The 16954-nt window shown below is 50.0% G+C and overlaps 1 protein-coding gene across 2 annotated transcripts in view; it reads right to left on the bottom strand.

Moving 5' to 3' along the window:
- Positions 1–16954, bottom strand: part of MYO1D (myosin ID) — a 135686-nt gene that overhangs the window by 36703 nt on the left and 82029 nt on the right. For both annotated transcript variants that reach the window (XM_029573019.1, XM_029573020.1), the window contains exon 16: positions 15003–15210. In XM_029573019.1, the coding sequence (XP_029428879.1) occupies positions 15003–15210 (208 nt within the window). The remainder of the gene's footprint in view (positions 1–15002; positions 15211–16954) is intronic.

Genomic DNA, 16954 nt, shown 5'->3' with positions numbered 1-16954 from the left:
CGCTGCGGACAGGGCTCTTTCAAATCCAATTATCCAGCCCGGGTGCACGCCCCTCCCCTCTCCTTTCACCTACGCTCAGACAAGAAAAGCCATTAAATGAGTCCCAGGTCCACGAGACAAGCTGTCACGCCTTAAGTCCTGTTCTACAGACCTTTAACAGCCCAAGCACACACTGCATTACCGAGGCATCTGAAGCAGACATCCGACAGGAAGCTTTTACCGCCTCTCTCTGCTCTCAGCCTCAGTGCAGAAGGGAGCTACAGGTCAGGTGGGAAGCGGATGTGCGGCAGGCTGCTGCCGAGGTAAGAGGGTCCCTCACGTGTGCTAATCCATGGAAAGCCTGAGCAAAGCTTAATGGAAGAATTCCAGACACCAACATTTAATGTCATAATCCCCAAGATCCCTGGACTGGAGCTGCCCCAAGGTTCACAAAGTCTGGTCAATTCTCCAGGAAAATGGAGAAATTATTAACCTGATAATTTCATTTTCCTTATTGTAGACCAGTGATTCCCAACCCTGTTCTGGGGACCCCTCCAGCCAGTCATGTTTTCAGGATAGCCACAATGAATATGCATGAGAGAAAATTTGCTTGCACTGCCTCCATAAACATGCACATTTTCTCTCATGCATATTCATTGTGGCTATCCTGAAAACCCGACTGGCTTGGGGGGGTCCCCAGAACAGGGTTGGGAACCACTGGTGTAGACAGATGGACTCAGGACCAATGGGTTATGCTCCCCTGCCAGCAGATGGAGACGGAGTCAGGTTTCAAATCTGACATCACCCTAGGTACACCCCTGCAGTGACCTCTGCCCTTCAAGTATTCTCTTCAAAAGCCACTGTGGACATACTATCGAAAAAAATTTGATTACAAACAGATAACCGTAACTGTATTCAACCAAACACTGAACCCCAGTAAGAATATAGATGCCCTGATCTAGGGACTGGATGACTGTTTACCCATAATCCCTTGGAATCTATATCCACTCCACGGGCGAATCCTTGGCACCGTTCTTAGACAGTCATGGGCAGGATGCAGAGTCCATCTGTCTACACTAAGGAAAACAAAATTATCAGGTAAGTAATTTCTCCATTTCCTAGCGTGTAGCCAGATGGACTCAGGACCAATGGGCTGTACAAAAGCTATTCCTGATCAGGGCGGGAGGCTGCTCGCAGTCCGGTTAACACTGCCCTTGCAAAGGCTGCGTCCTCCCGGGCCTGAATGTCCAGGCGATACAGAACCTGGAGAATGTGTGCAAGGAAGACTACGTCGCTGCTCGGCAGATATCGATGGGAGACAGCAGTCTAGCTTCTGCCCATGAGACTGCCTGAGCCCTAGTGGAATGAGCTTTCACATGAAAAGGTAATGGCTTTCCTGCCTCCACATAGGCTCCTGTGACCATCTCCTTAATCCTGCAAGCTACGGTAGCCTGCAAAGCTGGTTCACCCTGCTTCCTTCCACCATGAAGGACAAACAGGCGGTCTGTCTTTCGGACCGGTTCTGAAACTTCCAGATACCGTACCAAAAGCCTACGGACATTTAAACGACGGAAGAGGTGGTATTCTTCTGTGTCCTCCTGCTTATCTAGGGATGGCAACAAAATGGACTGATTCAATGAAACTCCGAGACAACCTTGGGCAAGAAGGATGGAACAGTACGAAGCTGTAATGCTACTGGAGTCATCCGGAGGAAAGGTTCCCAACGATAATGCCTGTAGTTCAGAGATGCGAAGTGCCGAGCATATAGCCATCAGGAACACTGCTTTCAAATTTAATAAACACAAGGAAAGACTCTGCAGCAGCTGAAAGGAGAGTCTTGCCAAAAACTCCAATACTAGATTAAGATTCCACAAGGGAACTGGCCACTGTAGAGGTGGCCAGAGGTGTTTAACCCATTTCAGAAAATGGGCCACATCCGGATGAGCCGACAGAGAAGTTCCGTTCACCTCGCCCTTGAAACAGGAGAGCGCCACTACCTGCACCTTTAAGGAGTTAAGGGTCAAACCTTTATTCAAGCCATCCTGTAAAAATTCCAGAATTAGTGGGATTTTGACCGTCTGAGGGGAAACACAGAGTTCCTCGCACCAAGCCTCAAATACTCTCCAGATCCACACATACGCTAGGGACATAGAGAACTTCTGCGAGTGGAGTAAGGTGACAATTACTTCCACCGAATATTCTCACTTCATCAGGTGAGCCCTCTCAAGGGCCAGACTGTAAGACAGAATTTGAGTCGGATCCTCATGACTCACTGGTCCCGGCTGTAGCAGGTCCCTGTGCAGTGGGAGGCACAGAGGGGGGTCTCCACCAGGAGTCTCCGAATGTCCGCATACCATGGACACCTGGGCCAATCTGGAGCTACTAGTAGGACTAATCCCCTGAAGTGCTTTATTCTGCGAACGACCCTGCCCAGCAGGGCCATAGAGAGAAGACATATAGCAACTCCTCTTCCGGCCAGGTCTGAACAAGAGAGTCAATCTCCAGGGACCACTGACCTCTTCTGCGACTGAAGAATTGGGAAACCATGTTGTGAGATGCGGCCAGCAGGTTGATGGATGGGAGACCCCAATCTACTTCCAGCTGAAAGGCTTTGGCCGACAACGGCCATTCACCTGGATCCAGACTCTCCCTGCTTAGAAAGTCTGCTCTGACATTGTCTTTTCCTGCATTGTGAGAGGATGAGATCATCTGTGGATGTATTCCACCCATTCCATAAGGAGGTCTATCTCCTGTGACACTTGCTGGCTTTTGGTTCCACCCTGGCGGTTGATGTAGGCTACCGCTGTTGCGTTGTCAGACATTATGCGGACCGCTTGACCCTGGAGTTTGTGGCTGAACTGCAGACACGCCAATCTGACTGCCCAGGCTTCCAGGCAATTTACGTTCCAGAGGGCATCTTCCTTGGTCCAACGTCCCTGGGCCATCAGTTCCTGATAGTGAGCTGTCCAGCCCCAGAGGCTCGCGTCTGTCGTGAGGACCAGCCAATTCAGAGAGGACAGGGTGACACCCTTTCCAGATGAGCTTCCTGCAGCCACCACTGGAGCAGAGAGTGTATTTCCATCAGTAAGTGGAGGCGAATCGAATAGTCTTGAAACTGCAGGTTCCAACATGACAGCAGGGAGCACTGAAGTGGTCACATGTGTGTCTCACCCATGGCACTACTTCCAGGGTTGCTGCCATCAAACCGAGAACATGAAGATAGCCCCACACCGTCGGCGTATCATGCTCATCGACAGACGCACTTGGGACATCAACTTCCTTATCCGCGTAGTCTGAAGGAAGACCTTACCCTGCTTGGTGTCTAATCGGGCTCCCAGATATTCTAAGGACTGGGAGGGTTTGAGACTGCTTTTGTCTAGGTTTACGACCCAACCGAGTTCCTGAAGCAAGGAGGTCACCCTGTTGGTCACCCAGAGACTCTCTTCCATGGACTTTGCCCGGATCAACCAGTCGTCCAAGTACAAGTGCACGAGGGTGCCCTCTTTTCTCAACGCTGCTGCTATGACCACCATAATCTTGGCTGAAACTGATAACGGCGACCCAGTACTGCAAAGCATAAGAAACAATGTTCTTGATGGATTGGAATATGTATGTAGGCCTCAGATAGGTCCAGGGAGGTTCAGAACTCTCCCGATTGTACAGCCATTACCATGGAGTGTAAGGTTTCCATGCGGAAATGAATCGCTTGTAGATGTCTGTTGACGCTCTTGAGGTCCCGGATGGGGTGAAAGGAACCTTCCTTCTTGGGTACGATGAAATAGATGAAATAACCCCTGTATTTTCATGGGGCACAGGTACTGGGATTATAGCCCTGATCCTGAGGAGCCTTAAACAGGGTAACTTCCACTGCTTGCTTCTTGTGCTGGGGTTGGCAAGAAGATATCCTGAATATGTCCCGAGAAGTGCTGCAAAATTCCAGCGCATATCCTTCTCGTATGACCTCCAATTCGTCCGAAATGATCTAGACCCACCATTGGTAGAAGAGGGACAGTCGACCCCCTATCTCCTCGTTCCGAGAGTGGGTCAGCAAATTTTCATTGGGGGGGTTTCAGGACGAACCTGAACCTGCCCAACTCTTGGTCTGTCAGCTCTGAAAGGACTGAAACCTCCAAAAAGACATTTCAGAGGTCTTGATGTGGAGTTTCTGTAGGGGCAAAAGTGTTGGGAGCCCTTGGATCGACCCCTCATAGGCGAGGGGCGCTGTAACTGCTTTCTCTTATCTTCTGGTAGCCAGGGAACTGAAGATTCACCCATTTATTGGCCAGATTTTCCAATTTGCTTTCGAAGAGAAGTGATCCTTTAAAAGGCATCTTTGTGAGATTTGTCTTGGAGGTTGTGTCTACTGACCAATTCCGAAGCCATAGCTGTCTTCTGGCCGCCACCACCACTGAGGACACTCCTCTGGCCAAAGTATGGACTAGATCAGAGCCTGCATCAGCTAACAAGGCGGTGATGGGCTCCATAACTGCTCTGGAATTCGCTTCCAAGTCATCCACCTCCGGAAAGAGGAGCAAGCACGAATGAGCTACGAGGGCACAACAAGAAGAAATCTGTAAGATCATTGCTATTGCGTCAAAGACCTGTTTAAGGATGGACTCCATCAGTCTATCGTGCACATCCTTTAAGGCCGCTCCTCCCTCCACTGGGATAATTGTTTGCTTAGAGACGGCACAGACCAGCGCATCCATTTTAGGGAAACGCAAACGTTCTCACACTGCCGGATCCAGTGGGTATAGAGTTTCTAATGCTCGTCCACCTTTAAAACTTGCTTCTGGGGCGTCCCATTCCAGGTCAATCAACTCCTGAATGGCTTCCAGTTCTGGAAAGTAGTAAGAGGCTTTCCGTAGGGAAATCAAAATGGGATTCTTCTCTGGTTCCATCAAAGAGTCTGCCCCAGGAACTCCCATGCTCTTTAGGGTCTGGGAAGACAGGGCTGGCAATTTGTCTCTGAAAAAACCGTAACATGGTCAGATACAGTTGTAAATCAGGGGGAATTTCCCCATCTTCCAAGGAATCTGTATTCTCCTCTTCATCCTTGCTGTCCAGGTCCCTGCCAGGGATACCCTTGGTGAGGCGAGGCATGCCTCGGGGTCTGCTGATAGGACTGGGAGAGGGAGAGCTTACCGGCTAAGGTTCTGTCTGGACAGGGGCAAGAAAGGTAGTAGACTGCACCTGTATGAAGGCTTAAAGGCCTTGAAAAGGTTCCACACAAGAGAAGGCAGCAGGTTCATGCCTTGCCCAGGAGGTACTGGATTAGGTGCCGCCAAATTTCCTTGTCCCATGGATGACCCAGTACTCAGATCTGGGGTACATCCAGTTAAAGCTGTAGCTGACCCATCCTCTGAATGGGAGGAGCCGGGCTTAGCAAAGTCCGGGAAGGCCAACTCTCCCTGGGCTTCCTCACAGTGCTGACATAAGCAAGAATCCAGGTCAGACTGTGCAGCTGTGCTATGACGAGCAGCGCAGAGAGAAAGGTGCTCATGTTTCTTTGCTGCCGGAGACATTGGAGATGGTAACTGCGTGTTCAGTCAGCTTGCGCTTAAATTTTATATGCACAGGTTTCAGGCGCCTACGTGAGCCGTGGCAAGGTGCACACACAGCCTATACGCCCGGCTTTATTTGTATTCTGTACCTAGTAAGTTGTGCGCGTATGTCAATGTTATGCGCACAGCACATGCACAGCGTATGCACATACCGATGCTCTATGGAGGGCAATACAGCACGCATCTGTAAACCGAGGTGATATAGACCTTTACGTACCGCGGTATATAAAAATCTCCAAATAAATAAAAATAAATAAATAAAGATGCGTGCAAGATGGCGCCACTACGGCCTACCATGTGGTGTGGCAACCAAGCCTAAAGCAGGGCCTAGCCTGCCGGGAGGCCACTTAACCTGCTTGGAAGCCCACTTCCCCTTACCCCAATGGGATTGGGAAGGACGTTGCACGGCACGACGAGCAAGGAGACCAGAGGAAGTCTTATCGAAACCCCTCCAAATTGAGAGAAAATCCTCTTTTTTTTTTTTTTACTTACCTGGGCTTAGCGCTTACCGGCTGAGTACAGAGACGGTCTCTGGTGGGGGGGAGGGGGCTTTGGCCGTCACTGCCGCGCTCGGCTTCCTGCACCCGCTGCCTTTCAGCTGCTTCAGCAGCAAAGCCCACGCTGGGAACCGGCTACTGGACCAAGGCAAACCTCTGAGGGATCTCGGAAATCACCTCAGGAATTCTCAACTGGGGGAGGGACCTTTAGATATCACCACAGGAGAGCGGGGCTCAATTTTCTCTCCAATTTAAAAGTAGAATTTCTTCTTCCAAAAGGTACAGCGATACCCATAGGGAAATCATGTCCACTATCTGCTGGAGACGGAGAAATTCTGAAAGGCTCAGGTCACTGCAGGGATTTATGTAGGATGACATCAGCTTTGAAACCTGACTCCATCTCCATCTGCTGGCAGGGGAGCACATAACCATTGCTCCTGAGTCCATCTGGCTACACACTAGAAAATTAATTTTCTTATATTTTGGACTCAGCTGGGAAGCTTGGCCCTTTAGTTTGACAGAACAGTGGAGCGAAGATCACCCACATGATTGGAGGCGGGGTGTGGTTTCAGGTGATGTAGTTGCTCCCCAGAGGCATAATCTACGTCTACAGGCAGAGGAGCTGAACAGAGCAGTCCCACTGGAGGTTTCCCCTGGCAGGGCTTGCATCGACTGACCGAGATTCTCAAAAGGAGACTGGGAATGGCCAAGGAATGGTGAGAACGCCGGGACTGGGAGAGTCCCAATTATCTAGTTTCTGTACAGAAGTTACTAAAAACGTGCCATCACTGGTAATTAGGCATGAGTAATGTTTTCCCTCTCTTGCCTCAGTTTACGTAGGAGGTGCCAGTCTAGCCCACTTAGGGCAACTATGCCGTTAGGGTTGGCTGGGCAATGCCGCCCTTTGTCACGGGTTGGGTGTGTCGACTTCCCATTCAGAACTGGCTTTTTTAGTTTCTTGGCAAGGAGACCAAACTGGGTGCCCGCCATGTAGGTCAAAACTTTCTTTAAGCTAGGAGTGGCATTGAAGTCTGTTTGAATTCAGGTAGCATAAAACCTGGCTGCCGGCTCTCCAGTAGGTAGGGGTGCAGACCGATGTACTATTTTAGATGCACAAACTTTCTTTTGCAATTTATAGCATCTCCATAAGAAACAATGCTCGTGCCTGGGCTAAATGGGTGGAGGGAGGAATTAGGATGCAGTCTCTTGATCAGGCCCACAGCTTCAGTGCTTCTGCTTTGAATGCACTAGGACGGTATAGGATGCCTGCATGTCTCAGCTGAACACATGCTGCTCCAGCAATGAGTCGATACATCTGTGCGTTTCCAAAGAGCGGCTTCATCCCGCTGGATGCATGCACCTTCTTCAGGTCTGATCGCAAGGGGGAAGCCCTGGGGGTTAACAGTTCTAAATAATGCAAATTGAGAATATCCAGGTTAGCTTGAAGGCACCAAAGCCCAGGAAAACAGCATGGACACCGGTAGTGGGTATGCACAGAGGAAGAGGTTCCTATGCCAGTGGATTACTTGGCAAAAGGCACAGGGGATGCTCAAGGGAGAGCCACAAGGATTGGTGTTGGGACCGGTTCTGTTCAAAACTTTGAGAGCGACATTGCAGAAGGGATAGGAGGTAAAGTTTGTCTATTTGCGGATGATACTAAGATCTGCAATAGAGTGGACATGCAAGAAGGAGTGGAGAGAATGAGACGGGATTTAAGGAAGCTTGAATAGTGGTCAAAGATATGGCAGCAGGGATTCAATGCCACGAAGTGCAGCGTCGTGTATCTGGGGTGTAGTAATCAAAAAGAGATGCATGTGATGGGGGTGAAGGGCTGCTGTGCACGGAGCAAGAGGGAGATCTTGGGGTGATAGTGTCTAGCGATGTGAAGAGGGTGAAGCAGCGTGACAAGGTGATAGCTGAAGTCAGAAGAATGCTGGGCTGCATAGAGAGAGAAATAACCAGTAAGAAAAAGGAGGTGATGATGCCCTTGTACAGGTCCTTGGTGAGGCCTCACCTGGAGTACTGTGTTCAGTTCTGGAGACCTCATCTCAAAAGGGTCAGAGACAGGATGGAGGCAGTCCCGAGAAGTGTGACCAAAATGGTGTGGGGATGCCATCAAATGACTTATGAGGAGAGGTTGAAGGACCTAAATATGTACTTCCTGGAGGAGAGGAGGTGCAGGGAAGATGTGATACAGACTTTCAGATACCTGAAAGGTTTTAAATGATGCACAATCAAACCTTCTCCATTGGAAAGAAATCAGTAGAACTAGGGGTCACGATTTGAAACTCCAGGGAGGACGACTCAGAACCAATGTCAGGAAATATTTCTTCATGGAGAGGGTGATGGATGCCTGGAATGCCCTTCTGGAGGAGGTGGTGAAGGCAAAAAAAACAAAAACAAAACCCTGTGAAAGATTTCAAAGGGGCTTAGGATAAGCACTGTAGATCCCTAGGGACTAAAGGATGGGAATGAGGAAGAGAGTGCATGGGGGTAACTTGCTGGTGCAGCAGTTACTACCCTTAACCAATAAGCCTTCATACTGTTGATGCAACTCCATTATTGCTCTTTGCTTTAATGGGGGAGGGGGGGGGGGGAAAATCAGACTCAACCAACAAGGACACAATTTTAAGACCTGGGAAAACAAATAAGAATGGGGGTGACTTGCTTTTTCGGCTGTTGCTACTCTTAACCAATAAGCCTGATACTTGATGCTACCACAAGCTTGCTGGGCAGGCTGGATGGACCATTTGGTCCTTTTCTGTCATCATTTCTAGGTTTCTTCCAGGGTGAAAGGCAATCTGCTTGGACACCGGGGAGAATGGAAAAACAACCTCGCTGGGAGAAGTGCTGGATACACTTCTGTTTCTGAGGGTTTGAACCCCAAGAATAGAGTTTGCTTCGACAAACCCATCCATCAGGTGAGGAAGGAAGAAAAAAAAAAAAAGCCAGAAACCTTGGGGAAAAAAATCAAATCACACAACAGTCACACAGCTGCAGACCACGAGCAAAACCTTTGCCTCACCACAGCCAGGCCAATTTCTCAGCTCCTCTTCCATTTTGGGCAGCAGAGAGAGAGAGACCCAGTCGCTGGCGAGGTTTAGGGAAGGGGCCCTAACACATCCAGCACTTTTCAGATCAAGTAGATCACAAACTCAGTGCTGAAACGGAGAAAGGCAATCCACGCCCACTGCGCCTGGCCTTGTATCAGGAAGCCTGGACTTCCACAGAAAACCCCGGCCCTTACACAGTGGGCAAGACGCGCCTTAGCGCCAGGCGTCCTCTGTCCTCCCCCACCAGCGATCGGGTAACAAGTTATAAGCGTCGTCAGCTCTCCGGTGCTGAAAGCGGAGGAGAGGTAGACAGAGGATTAAAGGTCTAGACTGAAATAATCATAATTAATTAAAAAAAACAAACAAACTAACAAGACAGCATTGCCCCAGGACCCGCTGAACAGATTCTCAGTGCTCCAGGATGTGTTTAATTACGTCTCTTCTGCACGCTGGGGGGTTCGCACCTGCCTCTCTTTTCTGGTGAGCAGGCAGGTAAGACGATCGATCCGTCAGCCTCACTCAGCACTTTGCCATGACCTCTTGGCCGGAGAAGGTCTTTTTTTTGGGGGGGGGGGGGGGGGGGGGGGGGGGGGGAAGGGGACGCGCTCTGCTCTTTTCCTCCTCTCCCATTCCAAGGGGAAGTTGAGCTCCAGAAGGGGCCCAGGTCAAGCTTCGAAGAAGGTAGGGTTGCTCGTCAAGCCACGCAGGTAGGGGAGCTGCTGCTGACCAGGGCTGTGGGCTGATTCCAGTTTTTTTTTGTTTTTTTTCAGGACAGGTTGATCCAAGTCCTGATTTTGCTTCCCCTCCCCCACTACAGGCGTGGACTTCCATTCCTGCTTTTCTGCGAGGAAAATCCCAGCTACAGACAAAAATGAAGCCAGCTGGCCACCACAGCACTGACTCGGGAGCAGACCCTCTCAGTTGGTGACACAGGAGCAGGCAAAGAAAACTGTTCCTCCCCAAATAGTTAGGGGTGGCGGCAGATCTGGCAGTACTGGGCGTGCAAACCATGCAAATGCACAAGGCGGCACGCCCGGGGGGGGAGAGGGGAGGCGGCAGCAGAAGAGAGGCCTGGCACATGACCACCAGCGGAGCCCAAATCTGCCAGTGGCAGAAGAGTGAAGCGACCCAACCCACCCCACCCCCAGGCCCAGTGAAGGAGCCCAACCTACAGGCAGAAGAGGCCTGGAGGCTCCCAAGGCCGTCATCAGCCAAGCAGAAGAAAAAGGCCGCCAGTGGAGACCAGGGCCATCCTTGGGGAGCCGGGAGCTAGATGGATGGCTTTGCACTTTCAGGGGCCCTGCACAAAGGTCTTCCTTCCACTGCAGGAAAGCATCAAATGTCCAGCAACAGTTGCCAGTTGGCAGGATGAGTGTTTGCTGGCAGGGTGCTCGCACTGCAGGTCTTCCCAAACAGAGCAAAAGGCGAGGGTCACCATGACGAAGGTGTCTGGGAGGCCTAGGAAGGCAAGGAGTGCTGGGAACCTGGAAGGAGAGGAGGGACCTTGGCTGTAAAGGGAGGGGAAAGGAAGACACTGCTTGCAGGGGGGAAGGGGAACAAGTTTGAAAAGGGTTTTGGGGGGGGAACCAGAGAATGTAAGCTCAGTCTTGAGAAGGGGAAACCCCTCCTTCTCTTCAATCGTGGGGGGGGCTTCCCCCCACAGAGGTTGATTTTCCCAGGGCCCTGTACCCCTTTCAGGTCAGCCTTGGTGCAGCCTATCTTGCTGAGCAATGAAAGAGGCCTGGTGTAAGAGAGAGAGAGAGAGAGAAAGAAAGAGGGAATATGAAAGCATGTATGAGAGACAGAGAGGGGTGTGCAGGGCCAGATTTAAGATTATGGTGCCCATAGACAAAGGACCAGGTGTGGATGATTTTACCCCGGAATCAGAAAAAGCCCCAGTTTGTGGGCTTCTTCAGAATTTGGTACCCTAGGCATGTGCCTTTGTTGCCTATTTCTAAATCCAGCCCTGCGTGTGAGAGAGAGAGAGAGAGAGCGTGTGTATGTGTGTGAGAGAGAGAGAGAGAGCGTGTGTGTGTGTGAGTGAGAGAAAGAGAGCGTGCGCATGTGTAAGAGAAAGAGAGGAAGTGTGTTTGTGAAAGGCCATGTAAGAGTGTCAGAGAGAGGGAAGGAGACAGCATATATGAGAGGGAGAGGAGAAAGAATGTGTAAGAGACAAAGGGAGCATGTGAAAGAGAGAGATACATGTGTGACAGAATGAAAGTATATGGTAGAGAGTGTATGCATCAGGGAGAGAGAGAAGAATGTCTGTGTGCTCCCACCCACACTAATCCACAACAATCTCAGGGCAAATAGAAATCCAAAGTTCCCAGGTATGGAGAGCAGGAAAATATGTTATCCTTAGTAATTTTAATTATTGGGTTTTATTTGATATGTCTTTTTTTTTTAAATATTTTATTAATGTTTGGGAAATTTTTAACAATTTTTATATCAGTTTTTAATTACTGGATGTTGTATTCATCAGCAGTATTGAAATATTTATTATTTAGTATGATTTTACTATTATGCTGTTTTATATTTCTTGATTTTGTTTGATACTTTTGAGGAATACTGATGTTTCTATTTTTCCATTGCTGCACTGCATACAGAGTCTGGCTTGTTGTGGTTTCCAGTTCAGTTTTTGTCTGCATGTTTGTATTTCTACTTTATGGTCTCTTTATTCTGTATTCGGTGAGGTTCTGTCTATGTTCTGCATGTGCAACTGAGGTGAAGTATTTGCTGGCTTGTAGCTTCTGTGCAGAGATTTATAGCAACCTGGCTTATTCTATTTTCCTATTAGTTATATTGGTATTTTAGGGCCCAGTGCAATATTTGCAGTGTTACCTTTTCATGGGTAGGGCTGTTATTGTTTGAATGCTGGCAATTAGGTCTGTTTTTGTATGGGAGGTTTATTATATTGTAATTATAATTGGTTTCTGAGAATCAAGTCCATACCGAACACACTACAATAAGCTTAATACCACATAGTTTCCAAGTGTCTTTTTTGCTTTTTGCAGATATTTCTTGTTCACACTATAGCAGTGCATGTAAATACAATACACATATTAATGCCTGTGATATTTTTACCTCAGATTGTACTTTGAATATTCTGTTTCATGTAAAATTTATTATAAATGCATAATTTTTAATTATATATGGAAAGGGCTGTAGAGGGGAGGAGGAGCAAGGCTGTAAACTTTGCCTAGGACACTTAATACCCTTGCATCTGCCCTGCGTTTGGGGTGGGGGAAGGGTGTGGGTGTCAATTTTGAAAGTTTGGTTAGCCAGAGGGAGAGTGAGTGTCAGAGTGAGTGTGAGAGAGAGAGAGAGAGAGAGAGAGAGAGAGAGAGAGAGAGAGAGAGAGAGAGAGAGCGAGGAGGACGAGAGCGAGCGAGAGAGAGAGAGAGAGATAGAGAGCAGAGAGAGAGAGAGAGAGAGAGAGCAGAGAGAGAGAGAGATAGAGTGTTGTTGTGTGTGTGTGTGTGTGTGTGTGTGTTTGTGTGTGTGGTGTGTGTGTGTGTGTGTGTTGTGTGTGTGTGTGTGTGTGTGTGTGTGTGTGTGTATAAGAATGAGAGAGAGGAAAAACTAAGCATTAAAAAAAACGAATCAGGTGAGGGCAGCACAGTAACTGCACAGGAAGCAAAAAAGGCACCACCAGCCCTGTGTAGGAGGGTCACCATTTCTTAATCTAAGTATTCCCAACTTAATTGAAGTAACCCATTTCATCCTCTTCTCCCCCTCAAGTTCACAAAGCATGATCCAGGCAAAAGGACCCTCCCTATATGAACACTGACTGCACTGCTAATAATTGTTTCAGGAGAAGCTGATGGTACAAGATTCAGTCTAAACTTTACAGCAGAGACTCCATTGTGCTCCCCCCTAATCATCATTCTTGTAAAATGCTTGAGGTCACAGAAAGTCGCACTAATATAACCCTCAGAAAAGAAATTAACTGGCAGACGACTATTGTGAGCTGCCTATGGGGCACTCACTCAGATTGTTGTGGATTAGAGGGAAGGGAAGGGAAGTGCACACGCTGGCTCCCTCCTCCTCTCTCAGGAAAACACATACATACACGCTGGCTCTCTCTTTGTCAAGCGCGCATATACATATGCTTCCTCTCTCTCAGACGCACGTGCTTACGCACACACAAACACTCATACGCACGCTCCCTCTCTCAGGCGCACATGCTTACCCACACACACACTCATACGCACGCTTCCTCTCTCTCAGGCGCACGTGCTTACGCACACACACACACTCATACGCACGCTCCCTCTCTCTCAGGCGCACGTGCTTAGGCACACACAAACACTCATACGCACGCTTCCTCTCTCTCAGGCGCACGCGCTTACGCACACACAAACACTCATACGCATGCTTCCTCTCTCTCAGGCGCACGCGCTTACACACACACAAACACTCATACGCACGCTCCCTCTCTCTCAGGCGCACGTGCTTACGCACACACAAACACTCATACGCACGCTTCCTCTCTCTCAGGCGCACACGCTTACACACACACAAACACTCATACGCACGCTCCCTCTCTCTCAGGCGCACGTGCTTACGCACACACAAACACTCATACGCACGCTTCCTCTCTCTCAGGCGCACGAGCTTACGCACACACAAACACTCATACGCATGCTTCCTCTCTCTCAGGCGCACGCGCTTACACACACACAAACACTCATACGCACGCTCCCTCTCTCTCAGGCGCACGTGCTTACGCACACACACACTCATACACACGCTCCCTCTCTCTCAGGCGCACGTGCTTACACACACACATACTCTCTCTCTAGCAGGTGGGCAGGAGTGATCCAATGCGGGGCCTCCTTTAGTTGGGCCACCGGGCAGGATAGGAACCTCCAACCACCGGGGCTTCCTCCAGCTGGGCCACCAGGTGGGATGGGATCGCCCAGCAGCTGCGGCCCTCTTTCCTTCCACCGCAGTGGGATGAGCTCCACCGTGGCCCTTCTGGTCTTATTGCACCTGGGGTGGGGGTCTAGCTGTGCACAGCGGCGCACATGCACGGCTTAGGGAACATTGCCGGGCGGGATGGGATCCCCCAATGTCTATGTGTTACCAATTCCGCTAGAAAATAAAGGTCAGCAGGCGCCACCTCCAGTCTGGCATCTGGAGACCTTGGCCCCCCCCCCCCCCCTTGGTATGCCAATGCTCTACAGGAGGGCCAAGACTGCAGTGCTGCAAACTCCCCTCCTCCTTCCCCCACCCCAATGCCTGGGCCTACTGGGGTCTAAGGGTCACTCGATTACCCTCTCGGCTGCCTGAAGACAATCTGCGTGTGTTGGAGGATGGCGGGGGTCGATGGCCTTCATGACCTAGTGCCTCACTAGGTTAGCCTCTCACAGGACTAGAAGAGCAGAAGGATCCAAAGGCGCAACGAATGAGAGAGAGGCAGAGCAGGACAAGATGTTTATTCCAACCTATGATCCCTTTCATAGGTAACCCCCAGAGAGCAATATTAAAAACTTAGCCTTATGCCCAACACCCGTTCGTAACTCCAGCCTACATTAGGCCCCATATCTGTTACTTTATGTTGTTAACCCCTTTATTTTTATCCAAGTTCACTTTACCTGTTTATTGTAAGACATCCTCTTGTCATGGTTATTGTTTAGAATGTAAACAGACTTGATTAGTAATTCTGTTACTGGAAAATCGGTATATAAAAGTGCTAAATAAATAAATAAGATGGACCAGAACACATTTGGACAGGGGGGTCGGAAAACCAGGACTGGACCAAGCCTTCAAGGTTGACAACACTAGAAAATTCAAAGAAACTGTGGGTTGGGTTGCTTTGGGCTTCTGTCAGCAGGTGGACATAGATTGCTGGGGGACCTCTGGCCTTGGCATGGGGCATTGTCACAAGACGTCCGCCGCCTTACCTTCTGCAGGAAGACAATGATCCGGATCAGCATCTGGGCACGCTTTTCCTCCAAAGTGAAGAGCGTCCGGGGAGTGCGGATGAATATCTTGGTCTTCCCGTAGGCCACATCATGCTGGAAGCCGCAGTAGTCTATCAGCTTCCTGACCGCTTCCTTGTCAGAGGAGAGGTCATGGTTTGGCCAGGTGAACTCGGAAATCATCTTGTACCTGCGTTGTAGATAAAACCAGCAATGTCAATGGGACCGAGGAGGGAAGGGAGTGTCATTTTCCATGTGGCCACTTCCATGCTGCGCTTCAAAGCCACAGAGGTAAAGAGATGCCTGCCAGAGCAGCAGGGCAAAAAGGTTCATCGCATGATTGATGGCACCAATCAGGACTGCAGAAGCAGCTTCAACAGTCCCAGCCCCATTACCTTTATTCATTCTGGAATAAATCAGAGTCAGCGGATTTCAGCTATGCCCCAGGCTGGCTCGTTATATCCCACTGCAGAGAGAAGTAATTTGGAAATGAACAAACATCGGCTGGGCAAACAATTATACTATTCCTGTTTTGTCTGCCTAGAAGAGCTTCGATAGGAAGCTGGGCCCAGAATAATTTATTCAAGGGAGCAGGGGTGGGGCAAGGAATTAGCAGCCAGGATGTAAAAGGCACTGAAAGCACCAGATGAGAAGGCAGCTATCAGCTATCCTCCCCCTCCTGGGGCAGGGGGCAATACCCGTCGTGACCGGAAGAACCTACCGACCCCATTTCTCGGGAGGGGGGGGGGGGGATGTTATTTACATTCTGATAACGCTTTCTAGTTCAGCAATGACACTGAGGGCAACAAAACACCCACCTACCAGGAGTCCGTTTTGACATTTTCCAATATTTCTTTTTGATTTAAGGGTTTATGATAATTTTACTGTGGGGGAAGGCGAGGGAGGGACTCAGGCAGGCTGCACAGACTTCCTTTCTGCTGAAAGGCTGCCACAATCTTATTTTTTCCGTTTGCTAGGCCCTCGTGATGCAGGCCTGTAGTGAGCGTACTGCTCACGGGCTCAGGCGACAACGCCCGGTGCCGCCCCTACCTGGATTTACAGACGACAAAAGCTCTGTCCAGGCGAATGCGCCCTGCCAGGAAGACACTGCCTGAGGTGCCCACGCTGTGCCAGCCTATAATCACACTCCTTATTGCGTGCACCAGCTCAAGGTCACATTCATTATCTCCACGGCCAGGCCCCCCCCCCCCTTTAGAAAGAAAATACCCCTGTGAAAAATGGACAAGGGACAGCTGAATGCTCCAAGGTGAGCACATGGTACAGTGCGGGCTCGTGACAGGATCCTTTTGATGTTCGTGGGAAGCTAAAGGGATAAAAACATCAAGCGCACCTGGCACGAGACGTACAGTGGTGCCCGGGCCGTTTATGCCCCTACCCCCCACACTCCTCCTCTCCGGTCTGCTGCTGGTCACAGGGATATGAAACGGGAAGCTCTTCCCCTCCCTTCCCCCCCGAGGAGGAAGAGATGGGGGTGGGGGGGAGCAAAGATGCCTCAGATTACACCGAACTGACCACCAATGGGTCCAGACAGGAGTAACCGAAGGTCACCGAGAGCCAAGCAACTTGCAGGATGCCAAGAGATCAACAGTGAAGCCTGGAAGAAATGGGGTGAGGGGTGGGGGGGGGGGGGAAGAGCAGTGAGGAACAGATTGTCCCAAATCCAAGACCGTGATAAAGGATTCATTGAAGTCTCGGCCGTGGTCCCAGGGCTGAAGGCAACAACTGGGGACACCCGGCCTGTCGACACCGCCGCAAGCAGCTTGGTGAGAAGAGGTCGATAATTCCCTCCTTAGGGAAAGGTGCAGAACTCACCCACTGTGACCTCGCTAGGCCTGGCTGCCGGGCGTGTCCTACAGAGAGCAGGAAAGGGAGCAGGAGAGAGAGGTAGGCCTCGGTGAGGCGGGGGTGGGCTG

This window comes from Rhinatrema bivittatum, chromosome 12 (genome assembly GCF_901001135.1).
Source record: "Rhinatrema bivittatum chromosome 12, aRhiBiv1.1, whole genome shotgun sequence".
In the NCBI taxonomy this organism is placed as follows: Eukaryota; Metazoa; Chordata; class Amphibia; order Gymnophiona; family Rhinatrematidae; genus Rhinatrema; species Rhinatrema bivittatum.
Note: the sequence above shows the minus strand (reverse complement) of the source record. Positions and strands in the feature narration are given on the sequence as shown.